Source organism: Protopterus annectens, chromosome 6.part0 (assembly GCF_019279795.1).
Source record: "Protopterus annectens isolate FY-2018-M chromosome 6.part0, PAN1.0, whole genome shotgun sequence".
NCBI lineage: Eukaryota > Metazoa > Chordata > Ceratodontiformes > Protopteridae > Protopterus > Protopterus annectens.
In genome coordinates this window covers 979395640-979415836 of record NC_056737.1, presented here as the reverse complement: position 1 = coordinate 979415836, position 20197 = coordinate 979395640, and the positions used below count along the sequence as shown (strand labels likewise).

The following is a 20197-nucleotide window of genomic DNA, read 5'->3' as shown; positions in this document are numbered from 1 at the left end:
GGCTACAATGGGTCTCCAGGGCAGCAGAAAACTCTGTAGAGAAAGTACTCAACACGGGGATTATCAAACATTTATTTCATCCTGAAAAGGCTACAATGGGTCTCCAGGGCAGCAGAAAACTCTGTAGAGGAAGTACTCAACACGGGGATTATAAAACATTTATTTCCTCCTGAAAGGGCTACAATGGGTCTCCAGGGCAGCAGAAAACTCTGTAGAGGAAGTACTCAACATGGGGATTATCAAACATTTATTTCATTTTGAAAGGGCTACAATGGGTCTCCAGGGCAGCAGAAAACTCTGTAGAGGAAGTACTCAACATGGGGATTATCAAACATTTATTTCATTTTGAAAGGGCTACAATGGGTCTCCAGGGCAGCAGAAAACTCTGTAGAGGAAGTACTCAACACGGGGATTATCAAACATTTATTTCATCTTGAAAGGGCTACAATGGGTCTCCAGGGCAGCAGAAAACTCTGTAGAGGAAGTATTCAACACGGGGATTATCAAACATTTATTTCATCTTGAAAGGGCTACAATGGGTCTCCAGGGCAGCAGAAAACTCTGTAGAGGAAGTACTCAACACGGGGATTATCAAACATTAATTTCATCTTGAAAGGGCTACAATGGGTTTCCAGAGCAGCAGAAAACTCTGTACAGGAAGTACTCAACACGGGGACTATCAAACATTTATTTCATCTTGAAAGGGCTACAATGCGTCTCCAGGTATATTCCGTTCCAGACACCAGAAACAATCTAAGACTAAAACCCTCTGCCTCCTCCTCCTCCAATGGCACATGGTCTATAACTTCATGCCTTAGTGGTTCTTTAAAAAGAGTAGAACTACATGTACTTGTTCCCTTGGAACAGGAAGGATACATAAACGTTCTGGTCTGGTTATGAACTGTAATTAGTAATCCTGTACTCGAATGTTTAATGACCCACAGGTCTAGGGTCATCTTCCACCATTTCTCTATGAAGGCTCCCTTTTTGGAAGAAGGGGTGCTTTGCTTTAAGGGTAAGGTGATCTAAGGCAGAATCGTCTGAGGGCAGCTTGACTGAATCATACCTGCTCCTCTTGGGGGAAGGGGGGGGCTCAGAGCCTTGAAGCCACCCCTGCTTGTCCTTAGGCTTTACATGTCATTCTTCCTATACTCTGGTGTTCTGCCTTTCTGAGATTTTGTCCTTCTCCTGCTTGGGGAAGAGAGTCCAAAATTTTGCACGGTAATGCCAATCAAATCTTGGATCTTACAAATGACAACACTGCTGTATTGACTGCAAGGTGTTTCCCCCTTTCCTCCAGTTCTTGAATGCCTTCTCCTTTGAGGGGGCACTGAAAAGGAGGCCTCTGTCTAGTGGTGTATTAAGAAGGTCTGACTTAACATGATTTGGCAGGGGTTACATCCTCAGCTGGCCCTGTCTCAGTCACTGACCCTGTACACTGCTGCCCTGTTTATTGCATCGACTGCAGTGCAGCCACACGTTTTGGAAGGTCTGGCTACCTGGGAAGAGAGGCTGCATAAGTCCAGCATCTCCTGCTTTGGGTCCTTATTACTCATCCCCTTCTGCACATCTATTTCAGTCTGTTCAGGAGAGAGTCCTGCAAATGAAGCATGTGAGCCTGCCAATTCAGGGTCCTTAAGTCCTGGTTATCAGATATTTTACCAAAATGGACAAGAATTTTATTCTCCCTGTCCATGAGGATGGAGTTCTGGAATGAAACCATAACTGCTCCTTTGCTGGTGAGTCAGTAGCCTGGCCACAGTGATACACTGATGAATCCATTTTTCAAGACATATACAACTGGCGGAACAGCAACTGGTTTTGACTCTAAAGCCTGACAGAGATATTGATATTCTATAACTCAGCTGGGCCTCAGGTACTCCTTCACATCCTACTGGAATTCTTCATTTATCCTACAAAGGGTATCTAAAAATGACAGATCCTCTGGTGATGAATCACATGTCGGATCCTGGACGTAGCTAACTTAGCAAAAATAAAGCCAGTCAAGGGTTTAATCAGATCTTTGTTCAATGACAGACTAGTGCCTTTGGTGTCTGATTCATATACATTGGGGGGAAGCAGATCTTCTTGGGCCAACAGCCAATGGACACCTCACTTACCTGCAAAGAACAGAAAGCAGACATCAGTTGCAAGGACATTGAAAGAGACCAGTGAACTGACTTCGTAGTGATTGTGGCTCAGGAAGACGCACCAAAAGCACACAATGTAGCAGCCTACAAAAGGGTCATATACTAGAGGCGTCAGATGAAACACATTCTAATGACTGGAGATACAAAAGCACCCATTCGGCCCTGGTATCATTAAACGTACAGAAATTTATTAAATTTGCTATAGCTGTTGTCAAGTTTCCCATTTCTTCTCTTTCTGGCATTTACAGTAGTGTGCACTTTTGGGAGGAGGTTTTCAGAGTCTTGGCTGATACTGTGCTGGCAAGGGACAGAGTATGCTCATTTTTCTGTGTGTTGAAGTCCCTCACAGATTTAGCTCTTTGGCAGATTAACCTTGGGATAAACCTTGCACAATGTGGACATACCTTCAGGTCGTGCTATGGGCCTAAACTAAGGCACAGTCTGTTTAAAAAAATCCATAAATAAATCATTGTGTGGGATTCATTTGCCACATTTAGTACAGTTACTCTTTTTCTAAAAAACTTAACTTTCCTACCAGACATTTACATAATACAGAACAAAATCTAGCAAAACTAAGAAAAGTTTCCCCTGTTTGGTATATAACATGCCAGGCTGACAATGCTCTGTTCAGCATACAAACACACAGGGACTACAGCAAGAAAGATATGGAGATGGTACTGGGGATGCCTCTCCTATAACATTAACATTTTAACGTCCAAGTGGAGGGAGTCAGCCAAAGCCTGATAGAAGGCTCTGGAAGTCACAGCAGCCACTGAGCTCCTGCAGTATGGAATGTTCAGAAGTGATGACTACAGCAGTGAATGTTACAAAGAACACTGGGAAAGTGTTAGGGTTGCCAACCGTCCAGGATTTGCCTGGACAGTCCAGGAATTGACGATTGCCATCCATATTCAGGTTAGGATAAGATTTTTCCAGGAATTTGGTCTTATGTTGCCAGAAATAGAAGTTATGTACTTACCATAACGTTCCATGTGGAGTGTTCATCTCGCCTTTGTTCTTACACATGGGTTCGGAGCCGATCCTCGGCTCCGTGCCGGCCTCTTGCAAGCTCTGCATCGAGAAGAAGCTCGAGACAATCTAATACCCACAATCCCCCTCTGCCTTTACCTCAGATCTAGTTTGCAAGCAAACCAATCTACATAACAGTACATTCATGCCATACATCTATACATACATAACAGACACATATAAGTATATGTGTATACCAACTATGTACAGAGAATAAAGACAGTAGTAAAATGCTTCTGGCCAGGCATCAAAGAACGTTCCTCCTAAGGGTGGGAGGGTGGGACTGTAAGAACAAAGGCGAGATGAACACTCCACATGGAACGTTATGGTAAGTACATAACTTCTATATGTGATAGTGTTCAATCTCGCCGTTGTTCTTACACATGGGTAGCGCCCTAGCTCCTAAATCCTGAGGAACTCACGGGAGGACGTTCTTGAGCACAGTGGAACCAAAGGTTGCTCTGTCCCTAGAAACCTTATCTACTTTATAATGAGAAATAAATGTATGTGGCTTAGACCAGGTAGCAGCCGCACAAATAGCATCCAGAGGTAGGCGAGCTGCATGAGCCAAAGACGAGATATTGATCTTGTGGAATGTCCCTTGGGTTTGTTTAGAAGGGGTTGATTTGCAGAATCGTATACATAGATTATACAATCAGATAACCACTTTGAAAGAGTTCTTTTGGTAACTGCAAGTCCTTTCCTGCTATCAGCAAAAGCCACAAAGAGTTGATCTGTTTTCCTGTGATCTTTTGTTCTATCCAAATAAAACCTTAGCTGTCTGTGAACATCCAATTTGTGCAACATATACTCCATTTTGTTGGAGTGGTTTTGAAGAAAGTGGGTAATTCAATGGACTGATTAATGTTGTTAATAGAACACACTTTAGGGAGGAAGGATGAATTGGTACGAAGAGAAACTCTGTCAGAGTGAAAAATTAGATAAGGGTGCTTGATGGAGAGAGCCTGAAGTTCAGACACTCGTCTAGCAGAAGTAATGGCTACCAGAAAGAGAGTTTTCCAGGACAAAAATTTTAATGGGCAAGAAGAAGCAGGTTCAAAGGGGGGCAACATTAATTTAGATAGTAACAAGTTTAGACTCCAAGGTGACGTAGGAGATCTGACCGGAGGTCTAATATGAAAAACTCCTTTTAAGAAGGCTTTACAAAGTCTGTGAGCCATGATAGGAGCTCCACACTCTTCCACATGGAAATTCGAAATGGCAGCCAATTGAACTCTTAGAGTAGCAGGAGAAGCACCCTGATGAAATAAGTCTGTCAAGAACTCTAAAATCTTATTCAAAGGAGCTGTAAAGGGATCAACGTGGTGTGTATTCGCCCAGAATACAAACCGTTTCCATTTGCTAGTATATGTTTTAGTAGTGGAAGCCTTATGCGAAGCCACTAATATATTCTGAACTGCTGGTGACAAGAGATCAGACCTGGCTAAGTTGGGAATTGGAGCAGCCAAGCTGCCAGATGGAGTGACCGGAGCGCGGGATGGGGAACCCCTGACGAGTGAGTCAATAGATCTGGCTCTGGGTCCAGAATCCAGGGTCCCCGAATGCAGTGAGTTTTCAGGGAGGGAAACCAAATTTGACGAGGCCAGAATGGAGCAATGAGAATTATCGTCCTGTGAAGGTTCCTGGCTTTCTGTAGAAATTTCGGTATCAGAGGAAATGGAGGAAATGCACAGGAGTCCCGGGGCCAATCAGAACCAGTCGTCCCTGGGGACTTCCCTGGAGGGGTAATAGGGCAAAGTAGCTCCTGCATTTGGCGTTCATTGGAGACGCAAACAGGTCGCAGGAAGGCTGGCCCCATGTGCGAAAAATCCTTTTCGCCACTGACTGTTTCAGAGACCACTCGTGTGGTAGCAGAATTGCTCTGCTCAGCTTGTCGGCTATGACGTTGGATGACCCCGGGATGTGCGTTGCTATTAGAAAGCGACCCGTGGACTCTGCCCACTGCCAAATTCTCATGGCCTCTCTGCATAGTTGATAGGACCTGGTTCCCCTTGTTTGTTTATGTACCAGATTACCGACATGTTGTCCGTCTGAACTGCAATAGTCCCTAGAGGAAGAAGGGGAGCAAAGTGTTGCAACGCTAGAAACACTGCCCTCAACTCTAGTACATTGATGTGCAGATTGTACTCCAAATTGGTCCATTCGCCTTGGACTGTCTGTCCCTGAAAGATGCCCCCCCACCCTATCAGGGAAGCGTCCGTGGTCACCGTAACTGTAGGCGTGGTAGCACAAACGGCCTCCCTGGGAAAGGTTGCACGGTTGGAGCCACCAGTTTAGGTCTGTTTTGCAAGTCTTTGTTATGAGAATCTCGTGTGTTAGAGGTAGCTGTTGAAATGACCATTGAGCAAACAGTAGCCATTGTAGAACTCTCATGTGCAGCCTTCCCAGGGAATTGCAATAAGAGAGGCTGACATGAGGCCCAACACCTTCAGAACTAGTTTTGCAGGAGATTTCCTTGACAAGAGCAGAAGACGTATGTGAGTCTGCAGCGATACTATCCTTTCTGTGGGAAGCCTCAGAATTAATTGCCGTGTGTTTAACTCTGCTCCTATGAACAAGATATTTTGTGATGGCTGAAGTAAGGATTTTCCGAAATTTACGGAGATCCCTAGGTGAACACACAGTTGAAGAACATAGTCTCTGGCCTGCAGTAGTTGACGCCGTTGGTGGCTGAAAGGAGCCAGTCGTCCAGATACGGAAACACCTGGAATCCCTGACGTCTCAAGTGAGACGCTACCACTGCCATGCATTTGGTGAAGACCCTGGGGGCTGAGGTCAGACCAAAGGGCAGGGCTCGAAATTGAAAGTGACTGGCTCCCAGCCGGAAGCGCAAATGATCTCTGGATGCCCTGGCCATTTTGATGTGGTAGTATGCATCCTCTAGATCTATTGAGCACATCCACTCGTCCTTCTGTAGAAATGGAAGGATCGACTGAAGCGTGACCATTCGGAACTTTTCTTTCTTGACGAAAGTATTGAGGTAACTCAGGTCTAGAATGGGCCTCCAGTCCCCTGTTTTCTTTGGAACTAAAAAGAACCTTGAGTAAGTCCCGAGTCCTTGCTGGTCCGCTGGGACTGGCTGGATGACTTTTGTCTAACAACTTTGAAATTTCTAAAGCTGCTGGCTCTCGCAGATGGGGCGGTACATCTGGGAGTCTTTTCTTTGGAATGGGATAAGATAGAAAGGGTATGGTGTAACCTCTGGTAACTACGCTTTTTACCCAATTGTCTGTAGTTATATCTTGCCAGGCCTGAGGGTAAAGGCTAAGCGACCCCGACTGCCTCCAGAGCAGGACAGTCGGGCCTCCTCTCAGGAGTGCTGGAAAGGTTTACCAGGAGTGTATCCCTGTCACCTTGATGTTGCGGACCCCTCTGCCGCCAGGGCGGCGTCTTCCACCTCTGCCCCTCCTCTGCCTCTAGAGGGGCATCACCCTGTGTGCCCGGGAAAGACCCTTGATTTTGTTTCCGAAACCACATTTTCCCACCGCGTTGCCCTTTGGGGTACGGTCTGGTTGGGGTGGAAAACGGACTCCGACAGCAGACAGAGTCTTTCCCTCTTGTTCACACCGGGTAAGGGTCTCCTTTACCTTGGGGCCAAAAGAGTGGCACCGTCAAATGGGGCGTTTGTAAAGGAAGACTTGAAGGCTTCCGCAAAGGAGCATAGGCGCATCCAGGATTGTCTACGAAGAGCAATCGCTGAAGCTGCTGCCCTACTCGAACCTTCGGCCGCGAGGAAATCAGCCTCATGGACGAGTTAACAATCGATGTTAGGGTATTAAGTTGCGCTGTCACTTTCTCTGAGACAGCTGCATCTGTAGAACCCTGGAGGGTATCTCCCAACTCTTTGACTAGATCCCTCTGCAGACGTGTAAAATGGGTCAAATAGTTCAGGGACCGCATGGAAAAAGCCGCTGAACTAAAATGCGCTTCCCATATCTATCCATCGTCCTAGAATCTTTATTAGGCGGATGGACAGACGAAGAAGACTCCGACATCTCCTTTTTCGTGGCTGCAGCCACCACCATAGCGTCTACTGGAACTCCTTTAGTAAGGTAGGACTTATCCTGAGGTGCTGTGATGTACTTGTTCGGTTTCCTAGGAACAGGTTCCACTGTGTCAGGAGCCTCCCACGCCTCGAGCAATAAGTTCCATTAGTTCGTCAAGGGCGGAGTGACCCAGGAGGAGGAAGGGCGAGCACCAAATGCCTTCAGCAGAACTGACTCATCCTCAGAAGGGGGAAGGGACTGCCAGTCACCTCTCTGCTTCAGGATCTCCAAAATGTCTGAAAAGAGACATCTTCTGAAGGTGACTTAGGGACCCTTCTGGCTCATCTAAGTCAGTATCAGATGTTATGGATTCTTGTGGAGAATCCAAGTGTCTCCTCTTACACAGTCTCTTCCTAGGGACTTCCTCGTGGGAGCATCCGAAGAAGCCTCGGAGGAAGAGGGGCACCTCCAGGGGTGGCTGAAACACTGGTGCCCGACGCTTGGATGTGGCCGTGGGTGCAGATGAAGACAAAGGCCCTTTATGGGGAGGAGAAACTGCTTCCACTGATGTGGTTGTCTGGGTAGACAACACCTTCCTCATCAGGTCGAACGCCCCGGTCCCGCATCGAAGAATCCCCGGCTCAAGAAATGGGAAGAATCCCGACACGGGCACGAAGGCATCGACCCGAGGACGGAGCCGAATCGATCCGCGAGGCCCGAGGGGAGAGTCGGAACAGACACGCCGGTTCGACTCTCGCCCCGAACCAAGAACAGACCGTCGGCCCGAGACTCCGGTACCGGTCCGACGGAGTCGAGGTGAGGGAACAGACCGAGAAAAGGACGGTTCTGGACCCGAGGGCTCCACAATCAGCAGATCAGCCTCTTCCGGCTCCAAGACTGAATCGGTCTCGGAGGAGGAATGGATGGAGATACAGGAAGGCCTTCAAGTTTCGACACCAGCTGGGTGGAAACCGAAATAAGTTTAGAGAGGGCGAATGCTCCAGCAGCTTCTGCACCACACGATCCACATCGACATCCGAAAGTTTAGAGGAGGAACGGGTCGAAGGAACCAAGACGGAGCCGACCTCAATATGGCGAAGGAGGGAGCTCCATCACCGGTTCCAAGACTCGAGGCTCAGGAACCGACACCAGTTGAACACTCGGCCCAAGTCTGTGGAACCGGTGATCTAACTTTTGAAGAAGAGCTCGGAGCCGATGACTTGGGCTCCGATGTCTTCGATTCCTTAGAGGACTTGATGCCTGGTCAGAAGCATCCAAAGCCTCTTGGAAAGCTGGTTTCAACAGACCCCTGTCCATTAGTTTCCTCGCCTATCTGTCATGACCCTCCCACTGAAAGAGTGACAAATGGAGCAATCCTCTTGTAAGTGGAGAGGGCCAAGGCAGTAGACACAGGAACTATGGTTGTCAGTGACCGACATTTTTGGCCACACTGACAACGCTTGAAACCAGACTTTGCCTTCTCAGACATTGTAGGTAATAAACAAGTCTAGAAACAAAAACACAGTCAAATCCGGAAAAATAGTCACAATCAGGTAAATGTCACAATCAGGTAAATGTCAAATCCGGTTAGTCACAATCAGGTAAATTTGACTCAATATAGCAGTATATGGTAAGGGTGTAGGCCCCGATACAAAAATACCGATAAAAGGGTTAACGGTACCAAAGAACTACGGAACCAGAACACAATCACACCAGTAATACTAACAATATTAAGTTAAATAAAATTCTCAGTAAAATACAACAAAAAGTTATATCTTAGCTTAGAAAACCCTCGAGCTAGCTCCCAACGATGCGAATGCAGCAGCGGCAAACTAGATCTAAGGTAAAGGCAGAGGGGGATTGTGGGTATTAGATTGTCTCGAGCTTCTTCTCGATGCAGAGCTTGCAAGAGGCCGGCACGGAGCCGAGGATCGGCTCCGAACCCATGTGTAAGAACAAACGGCGAGATTGAACACTATCACATTTAATGTTCTTGTACATTCATTCCTAACATACCAACCAAACCAATCATATTCCACATCCCTGTACTCCTGATCAGTACAGTCTTGCAAGTTGGGCGACTCAGATGGCAGTAAATATTAATCAAAATTTAAACAACTTAAAAATTATGGCGTGAAATGCAGTTCAATAGTTTTAGTGTTTTTTGAAATTGGTAAGTAGAAACCACAGTCAATCTGTTTTACATTCTTTGGGACTTTGGAGCCACAGATGGACATGGTTTAACATCTATTTATAGTCTTTGGTGGTAAAAATGTTTGTGGACTCTTTGCTAGATGCTAGTCCCTGTTAATTATGGCGTTATGTTTGAAATTTTGTGAACAATTTAGTAATAATAACAAATCTGAAAGTACAGTTGTGTTCACTTCTCATAAATGTAGATGTTCGAGTGTATTCACTGTTGCAGTCATCACACTTGGGTTATCTGCCTGCAGGTAGCCCTCAGTCGGCCCGAATACCAGAGTCTTGGGATTTCTGCGTCGGATGCTGTCGTCTCTTCCTTGACGTCAGGTTGTCATGGGTATAAAACATGCAGGCGACGCCATTACATCAGTTTTTCTTGCCCCAGATGTCAGGAGCCCCCAAAATAGGAAGCAATTACATGGTGTGGAACACCTCCAGTAAAAAGTAAACACCACTGCCATAAGATATGGTCAAAAAGAGGACAGGTGGAAAGAATAGAAAAGTCAGGGGGCTGGAGGGAGGGTAACCAGGACTGCAATAGTGAATACACTCGAACATCTACATTTATGGTAAGTATACACAACTGTACTATGTTCTTCGTGTTTCACTGTTGCAGTCATCACACTTGGGTTGAATCCCAAAGCTGAGGAAGGGTGGAGCCAGTCAAGAAGTATTGAGGCTGGCTAGCAGGCCTTGTAAGACTGCTGTGGCAAATCCAGCTCTGGATTTAGAAAAAATAGGTAAGTGGTAATGCTTGGTGAAGGTGTGTACAGAACTTCAGGTTGCAGCTTCCAGGATATCCTTGGTAGGGACTCCCCTGAGGAATGCTGTAGAGGTTGAGGTAGCCCTAGTGGAATGAGTTCTGATCCCCTATAGGGTAGGTTTTCCATGGTGTTTGTAGCAGAAATGGATGCAGTGTGCTATCCATTTGGAAATGGTTTGCTTTGAAATGGCCTTTCCCTCTGCCCCTGTAGCGAAGCTGACTAGCAGCTGGTCAGATTTCCTGAAAGGTTTAGCTCTGTCAAGGTAGAATCTGACCTGAGCTGTCTGAGCATGTCCAAGGAGAGCAGAATTCTTTCTCCTTTATTCTGAGGATTAGGGATAAGGTTTGGTAAATGGATGAATTGGTTTAAAGTCACACTGGGTACCACCTTGGGCATAAATGATGGGTTAGTCCTGAAACCCTGTCCGCATGGAAAATAATGAAGGGTTCCACAGCCATTAGTGCCTGTAACTCAGACACTCTTCTTGCTGAAGTGATGGCTAGAAGTAAGGCTGTTTTCCAAGAGAGGAATTTTAACTCTGCTGTAGCAGCAGGCTCAAAAGGGGGAAGTGTGAGCTTCTCTAGTACAAAGTTAAGGTTCCAGGCAGGGGTGGGAGCTCTCCTTAGGGGCCTTAAATTGTTAGCTCCTCTCAGGAACTGTTTGATGAGAGGGTGAGAAAATAGAGGTAAGCTCAGTATTGTAGTGAGCTGAAATGGCAGAGGAATGAATTTTAACTGATGAGAAGGATAGGTCTTTGTGGAGTAGCTCTTCTAGGTAATCTAGGATTTGAGGTAAGGTGGGCACAGCTGTGCCCTTTCTTTGAGACTGGCTCCAAGAACAATATCTTTTCCACTTTTCTGAATAGGATTTCCTAGTACTAGGCCTTCTGGCCTCAAGGATGATGTCCAGCACCTGTTTGCTGAGGGTTGCTGGTGGTGTATTCCGAGGATAAGCCAGGCTGCAAGGTTCAGAGTTTGCAGCTGTGGATGCAAAATCTGTCCCTCCTGCTGGGACATCAGGGAGGGGGTCAGATGTAGGTGCCAGGGTGGCACTGCTGTCAGACTGTGGAGTGGGTACCAGTGCTGCCGTGGCCAGTCTGGGGCAATAAGGATTGTCCTTGGCCTGCCCTGTTTGATCTTGAGTAGTACTTTTGAGAGAAGAGGGAGAAAGGCATAAATTGAGAGGTTTTCTCATGTAAAGGATAGGGCATCCACTTTCCACGCTTGGCTGTGGGGATTTCTGGTGCAAAATTTGCTCAACTGATGGTTTCGGGGGGAGGCAAAGAGATCCACCTCTGGAGTCCCCCACCTGTGGCTTAGAAGTTTGAATAAGTTGGGTTCCAGGTTCCACTTGTGTGGCTCCAATAGATTTCTGCTTAAGTCGTCTGCTAGTGAATTTTGTTTGCCTGGCAGGAATTGAACTTGCAGGTGCACTTGGTTGCTCAGGGCTGTGTTCCACAGGGCCATGGCTAACCTGCAGAGAGGGTAGGAATGAGTTCTCCCCTGCTTGTTTATGTACCACATAACTGTGGTGTTGTCTGTTTTTATCAGGAGTTGTCCTGGAAGGATATGGTATTTGAAGGCTGTCAGAGCATTCTGTACAGCTAACATTTCTTTTTGAATGAAATGCAGGGGAATTTGTTCTGGGCTCCCTTTGCCTTGAATTCATCTGCCTGCCATTTGAGCCCCCCCATGCATAGTCTGATGCATCTGTTGTCAGGGTTTGGGCGGCGAGGGGTTCAGTGAAAGGAAGTCCCTTGTTGTGGTTGCATGCCTCTGCCCACCAACGGAACTCTGCCTTTAGACAAGGAATGATAGGAATCAGTGTTTCCAGGTCCTGAGAATGTTGACACCAGAGACTTTTTAAGTACCACTGAAGTTTCCTCATATGCAATCTTGCATATGGGATTAGTAGAATGCATGAGGCCATGAACCCTAGGGCTTGCAGCATTTGTTTGCAGACAGCTGGGCTTTGGTGGCCATTAGTTTGAAGTAGTTTGTCAAATAAGCCTGTTTTTCTGGAGTGAGGAATGCCACCTGGGAAGTTGTGTTCCAAACTGCTCCAGGAATACAATCTTTTGGTTTGGTACCGGTTGTGATTTCTTTTCATTGATGGCGCACCCCAGAGAAGTTAGAAGTCTCTTTACAAATGCCAAGTGTTGAAGTAGCAATTCCTGACTGTCCACCTGAATCAGGCAATCGTCCAAGTATGGGTAAATCTGAATATTTCTCTGCCTGCAGTATGCAATGGCTGGAGCCAGGCACTTTGTGAATACCCTGGGCACAGTAGATAAGCAAAAGGGAAGTGCAGAGAACTGATGGTGCATAGAGCCTGCCCTTAAACATAGATATTTCCTGCAAGATTCCCTTATGGGGATGTGCAGATAAACTTCTTTTAAGTCTAGGGTGACTAGCCAGGTGTCCTTGGCTAGCATAGGAAGAAGCTATTACAGAATCAACATTTTTAATTTTGGGACCACCAGGAAGGTGTTGAGAATTGACAGATCTAGGATAGGGCACCAAGAGCCCTCTTTTCTGGGCACCAGGAATAGTCTGGAGTAGAAACCCTGTCCCCTTTGCTCTATTGGCACAGGTTGAATAGACCTGATACTGATAAGAGAAAGTACTCGCTTTTTGAGCCTCTGCCCACTGGTTTGGAGGAAGGTCTGGCAACCCGCTTGGGATAGGCAGTGAGTGGAAGTAGAATCTGTATCCCTGGGATACAATGTTTAGGACCCATTGGTCCTGAGTAATAGACATCCAGGTTTGTGCATGCAGGGCGAGGTTTCCTCCTAGAGCTGCAAGTACTTGGGCTTTGCTGGGAAGGAAGATAGACAAGTCATTGTTAAAGTTTTCCATAAAGGGGTGGCTTACCACTCCCTGTTTTAGAGGAGGGAGCACTCCCTTGTTTAGATCTCTGCATACTCTGACACTGTAGTCTTGGTGGCCTGTTGCCCCTGGGTTTGGACTGAGAATGCCTGGAAAGGACTGGAAAGGACCAGTTTTTAGAAGGCCAGTGCCTACTGAATCTAGGTGGCTGCACCTGTAAATAATATTTAACAGTTTGCATAGATTTAGCTTTTTCCTCCATCTTAAGAACACCTTCTGCTTTTGTGCCAAACAACCTTTCCTGATTTAATGGAGCATCTAGTAATTTTGCTTGGACATGGTCTGGCAAGATTTGCTCCTACAGCCAAGCATGCCTTCTCAGTACAGACCCAGTGACTGCAGCCCTGCAAGATGCTTCTAAGGCATCAAACCCACACTGCAAAGTATGTTTACTACCTTGGTTTGCAGAATGGATTAACTGTTGTAAATCTTTATTTTCTGTACAATCTGGAAGCAACAACATTTTTTGTTTAATTAGATCAATAATATGCTGCTGGTACTTCAGCATGTGAAACTGGCAATTCAAAGCCCTGATGGCAAGAGTTGCAGAGGTATATACCTTCTTACCCCATTTGTCTTAAGCTCTAGAATCCCTGTCCGAAGGGGTAGGATTTTTGGCTGTAGTAGCCTTAATGCCTCTAAGTCCCTGTGAAATAGTCTCTGGATCCACGGTGGGATTCTTAGAGAAATTTGTGAGAGCCAGGTACTCTGTAATACCTGTCAGGCTTTCTAGGAGCTGGTGGTAAAGTATCAGGAGTAAGACTGGATTCCATGAAGACATCATCTACAATGTCCAGGACATGGCTATAGGTAGAGGCCTATGCTGAGACAAGTCTAAAAATTCTGAGTCTCTTTTTGCACTGAGGGTAGTCCTGGCATTCCCAGTGGAAATGCTCTCTTAAAGTATGCAAGGTTCCACCAAAAGAAAAGTCCTCTGGAGGGGAGGCAGAGGGTACAGAATACTCTGCATCTGAATCCTCATAGGTAGATAAGGATAAGTCCTGGTAATCAGAGGGATTACAGTCATTGGACTTTATGGTCTGCAGAATCAGAAGGAAAATCAATTGTTTGTTTTTTAAAGGGGAAAGGCTGGCTTCCCCTAATTAAAGTTATAAGGTCTTCAGCCATTCTAAGCATTTGTTTCTGTGGCAAGGGAGCTTGAGCATGCGCTTTCATCATCGGTTCTCTACGTGTAGTGCGAACTCTGGGCCTGAGAAACTCCGTACTTTTAGTCAAAAATGAAGAAGTCGGTTTAATGTGATCGGAATGTCGGAATACACCCTCAGAAGCCGGTGCCTGCACAGCGGCTCCGGACCCATCCAAGGTAGAGACATCCGCAGGTTCCATAGTCGAAGAAGCATCTCGTGGCATACTGGACTCCGAATGGGTCTCAGCAGAGGCCTGCGAATCTGTAGAAATGGGTATTGGGGCTGCGAAAGCACATCACTGAATACTGGCGAACTGGCAACTAGCTTAATGGAAACGTCACTGGCAGTTTTGGACCTAAGCAGGTCTGTCTCTGTCTTTAACCTTATGTTTTTTCGGAAGATCCACAGTCGGATGGCTTACGGAAGCCATTTCGGAAAACGTAGAGAATGAGAGCAAAATAATTTAATGACAAAGATAGCCAGACGACAAATAGTTTGGGCGTTAAACTAGGCACAAAACCAACAGTGAGGAATGTCATGGTCTGGGCCTAAACAGATGACGCAGTAAGAATGAAAATCTCTGTGAGGTATTTGCTTTTCACAGGCAAGACAATTGTTAACTTTATCTGACATCGGTTAGAGCAAGAAAAAAGGATCTCCAACGGGGTACTTAGCTTTAGAAGACTTCAAGCTTGAAACTCGGAAAACAAAAATTTCAGGTAGCGGCCGACCGGCACTTGCGAACTGCTTCTGCTTCAGGCTCCCACGCGGCAAGAAAAGCTGATGTAATGGCGTTGGCTGCATGTTTTATACCCTTGACGACGTAACATCATGGAAGAGGCGACAGCATCCATTGCAGAAATCCCAAGACTGGTATTCGGGCAGACTGAGGGCTACCTGCAGGCAGATAACCTAAGTGTGATGACTGCAACAGTGAAACACTTAGAACAACCATTAGATTTGGATAATTCTGATTCACATAAAACGAACACTCCTAAGAGAAAGGAGAGAAGGCTGTGTGTTTTCAAGCAAGAGTGGATCACAGAGGATTTTTCACTTATCAAAAACTGATGATTGCACAGCAAACTGCACACACTATGCACAGTCCTTTGCTGTCAAATCCGGGGGGATGAGGGCTGTTACAACACGTGTTCAATCATCCAAACACAAGAATACTGTAATGTCACAAAAGCAGTCTCATTCAATTTCCGTGTTTTTTCTTTGAACAAATACCTGGAAGAAGACAGCGTTACTTCAGCAGAACTAACCACTACGTATCATGCTGTTATGCATCACCACAGCTACAACAGTCAGGACTGCACCAACAAGCTTCTGGCAAAACTATTCCCTGATTCAACCACAGTGTCTAAAATTTCATGTGGCCGTACAAAAGCAACAAGTTACACTGAAAACATACCGGGTCTGAAAGCGCAGGAAGTTTGCTTCAATGCTGTTAAATCTGCTCGTTACTTTGGAATCGGATCAGACGCTTTGAACAAAGGCAACAAGAAGTTATTTCCATTGACCATTTGCTACTCCTTGAGAACTGAAGGTGTGAAGAACAGACTCATGGATTTTTATAGAGATAATGATGAAACCAGTACAGCAACTGCTGAAAGAAATAAAGGTATCATTGCAGCTAACAGCATGTGTTTAGATTCGGTCACGTCAAACAGTGCAGACAATGCATCCGTAAACTTCGGAAAACACGTCACTATTACAGAAGTTGCATGTTGCGAACAGAAATTTGATACAAGCACATTGCAAATGTCATATCCTCAACAACCGTGTGAAGTTTGGCTTAAAGGCAGTTTCTCAACGTCGTCCAAAAAAATCTGATGAACTTAAGAAATTCTTTGATTTTTTTGCAAATGGAATACTGTGAATTGCTATGCCATGTGCCCACGTGTTGGTTAAGCTTGCTCCCTGTTACTGACAGATTAGCTCTTACTTTACATCTCAAGGTCAAGAAGAAGTTGCTATGGGATGGGTTTTCTTGCAACAATGACGACTCCTACCTCAGTGTTCGCTCTGATTCACAATGTTATGACTGTTTTTGATGATGCCGTTCTACACTTGGAGTCGAATGCAACTACAGCTGTTGAATTGCATGCTATTATAGAAAGTGTGAAGTGCAAGCTGCAGCAACATCAAAGGGACTAATTCTATGGTTCTTTGGCCTATCAACTACTACATTCTGATGCTGCAACTGCAGAAATGAAAGAAAAATCTGAACACGGAGCAACTCATGTTTTGATAGCGGTTTGTCATATTTGCAAAAATGATACAACTATGATGAATCTGTTTCAAGCATTTTACTGTTCTCACGTTAGACAATGACATCTGGTGGCAGGATATATTGACAAAACTTGAATATATTACAGGCATAACTATTGATACTGACAAGTTGTGTGAAGAATTTTGCATTCCTCGAGAAGTTAGCACTGACACTGTACAGTCAACGACACAGGTCGGTGATGTGGGTAAATTTTTTTAGTGTATTGTCTCCAAATGACATTCGACTGCTTCATATTGTTTCATATCTTCTGTCAATCCCGGTGTCAAATGCTTTCTGCAAGAGAGCTTTCACCATAATGAATGAACATTGGTCCAACAGCAGAAACAGACTAAGCACAGACTTGGCGAAAGAGTTAATGGTGAACATAAATTTCAGCATGTCATGTAGTGATTTCTGTGCATTTATTTGCACTGATAGTCAGCTATTGAAAACCACCTCTTCTCAGCAAAACTACAAATTTAAACAGTGATTAATAATTATGTATTTGCATGAACACTTGTGACTGATGTTACTTAACACAATTCAGGTTAATCATTTGTGTTGACTAGTCAAAAACTGCTATGAGCCTGTAACCTGTATAACATAAGATTAAAGTAATACGTTTTTGTTATACTCATGCACGGCTGCCATTTTGTGTTATAATACTTGACTACTCGTGTCACTAGCACTAGGTCAAACCGTCAAAGCTGCCAAAATCATCCGATGTCCTATTCATTCAGTTTTTCAATACCCTCTATTTGAACGAGAATAAACAACCTGTGGGGTTCAGTATGACAACCTGACTAGCCATCATAAGTAATTGACAGTGATGGCCATCAAGCGTCCAGGAATGGCAAATTCCAGAGTTGGCACTCCTAGAAAGTGTCATTCTTCTAGTGAACACATTCTTACTGAAATTTCCCTTTAGCATACGACTAATGTCACTGATAAAGCTACTTAGAAAACTATGACCCTTACTAAAAGACAGCAAGCAAGGATGAGAACATCTGGATTTTCAGCTGCAACTCCAGTCAATGCAATCATAACAACAAACGGTGGACTTCAAGTTCCTTTTTAACAGTTTTCATAAGCTGCTTTGTTAAAACATGTCAGAGACACTAGTGCACCAGGCAGAAAAACAGGGTGGATGACTTTCTTCATTTGGAATTAGTTTAACACCACAGGCATCTAGGAAATGTAGCACTCAATGAAACAGCTAGACAATAAATTAACTATAGTACAATTAAAGTATTACACTATATGAATAAACAAACTTCAAACACTCCACCTACATAAACTGCATACCTCTCAACTGTACAAATTTTCGCTTCATATTTTTGGTCCGTTTTTCATAAAATTGGTGTTTTCTGTCAAATTTGTGGTAAATCATTACAGATTGATGTTAGAAAATAATGACAGACATTTGAGTTTCAGATTTCATATCCTTCAGAAAATTCATGCTAATGCAAAACCTGTTATTTTACCAACTTTCTAAGTTTGTAAAAGCAATATTAAAAGGTTGTGCCTATTTTTGGGCCTTTGCCCCACTTTCATTTATGGCTTTGTCCAGATTTCTTGCTCTAAGAAGTTGAGAAGTATGACTGCATACTATCAAGAAACTTTTCACTAGGCATTAACAACTGACTGGCAGTCTCTCCTCCTTACTCCCTTCAACAGTCACTCATCTATCAATGTAAGACTGGAAGTTAACACGACAAAGCAATTCTGCTACACATCTGGCAATCTTACCATAAGCCTCGCCATTCAAAGAGGAAGCTTTCAACTTGCAACTTGTTTACTCTTACCTCAGAATCCATGCCTTGCATTTCATTCTTTTCCAGCTGGAATTGAACAAAGTCATCAATGACATGAAACAGTTCAGGGGAGACGGCCTTGAAGTACTTGTGGTAGTCGTACTTTACGGCCAGTGATGCAAAGATGGTATTATTGACAAGAGCCGATCTTAAGTCAGTTAGCACTCCTGGAGAATGTTGTCTTGGGTCTTCGTAAAGGTGCTTAGTTATGAGGTAGTCCAAAATTGCATCTCCAAGGAACTCCAACCGCTGGTAACAATCTTTGGGGGAAAAAGTTGAGATCAATTAGCAAAGACTAATGGTTGAGCAAATGTTAAAGACAGCTGGCTAAGACATGCAGCAAACAAAAAGACACAAACTACCTCTTATCTGCAAATAACCCACACAGCACAGTTTCACAAAACATGTAGGCAGCATACAGTTTTGTACCTACCATAAATGTAGATGTTCGAGTGCTAATACAGCTGCAGTAATCACAGATGGGTTTTCTGCCGTCAGGCGGGTCCTCGGTCGTCCGAATTCCAAAGTCTAGGTCTGGCGTCGGTTGTTGTCGCTTTCTTTCCTGACGTCAGTGAGACAGGGGTATATAAGACACAGCCGACGCCATTTTCTTCAGTCTTTCTTGCCCCAGATGTCAGGTGCCCCCAGAAGGAAGGCAATACATAAATTATATATATATACATGCAATGCAATATAATCAAAAATCAGTAGTTGCAAGCAAATATACCATAGAAGGATAACCCAGTCAGGTTGTATGAGGAGGGATTAGCCCCTAGGACTTTACCAAGAGGGGAAGGAGGGAGGGAAACCTGTACTGCAGCTGTATTAGCACTCGAACATCTACATTTATGGTAGGTACAAAACTGTACTATGTTCATCGTGCATACAGCTGCAGTAATCACAGATGGGTAGAATCCCAAAGCTACGCACAGGGTGGTAAGGCACTAGGTGAAACTGGGATGAGCCAGAATGCCCTGCAACACAGCAGTGGCAAAGCCTGCTCTAGTTTTGGAGTATAAAGGCAGGTTGTAGTGTTTTGTGAAGGTATGCACAGAACTCCAAGTGGCTGCCTCCAAAATATCTTTGGTAAGAACTCCTCTAAGGAAGGCTGTAGAGGTAGCTGTGGCCCTGGTGGAGTGGGATCTGATGCCTGTAGGGACAGATTTTCCATGATAGGAGTAAGAAAACCATATGCAGTGGCCTATCCATTTTGAAATTGTCTGTTTGGTAACTGGCTTCCCTTGAGCTCCTACAGCATAGGACACAAAAAGTTGTTCTGATTTCCTGAAAGGCTTTGTTCTGTCCAAATAATAACGTAGCTGTCTATGGATGTCTAAGGAGTGTAGCAGCCTTTCCCCTTTGTTTTGAGGATTGGGGTAAAAGGTAGGTAAGTGTATGGCTTGATTTAAAGCTACCCTGGATACCACTTTAGGCATAAATGACGGGTTGGTTCAAAGGGAAACCCTGTCCTGATGGAAGATGAGAAAGGGCTGCACAGCCATGAGGGCTTGTAGTTCCGAAACCCTACGAGCTGAGGTAATGGCCAGAAGGAAAGCTGTTTTCCAGGACAAATATTGCAAATCTGTTGAGGCAGCTGGTTCAAAGGGAGGCAATGTTAATTTTTCTAGAATGTAATTAAGATCCCAGGCTGGTATTGGTTGTTTCCTTGGTGGTCTTATATTCTTAGCCCCTCTGAGGAAGTGTCTTAAGAGTGGGTGAGAGAATAAGGGTGGATCAGTGTTGAATTCTGCAGAAATGGCTGAGGCATGAATTTTTATGGAGGAAAATGAAAGTCCACTGTTCAGCAGCTCAGCTAGATACTGTAATATCCGAGGCAAATTCAGTTTTCTAGGATCCTGGCCTTTTTTCTCATTCCAAGAGCAAAACCGTTTCCATTTTGCAGAGTAAGCCTTTCTA

General features: G+C 44.8%; 1 protein-coding gene across 1 annotated transcript in view; it reads right to left on the bottom strand.

The window, feature by feature from the left end:
- The window catches only part of DICER1 (dicer 1, ribonuclease III), a gene marked incomplete in the record, with an annotated part of 1877097 nt that overhangs the window by 148987 nt on the left and 1707913 nt on the right, over window positions 1-20197 (bottom strand). The window contains 1 exon segment of the mRNA XM_044074618.1: window positions 18272-18540. Coding sequence (XP_043930553.1) covers window positions 18272-18540 — 269 coding nt within the window.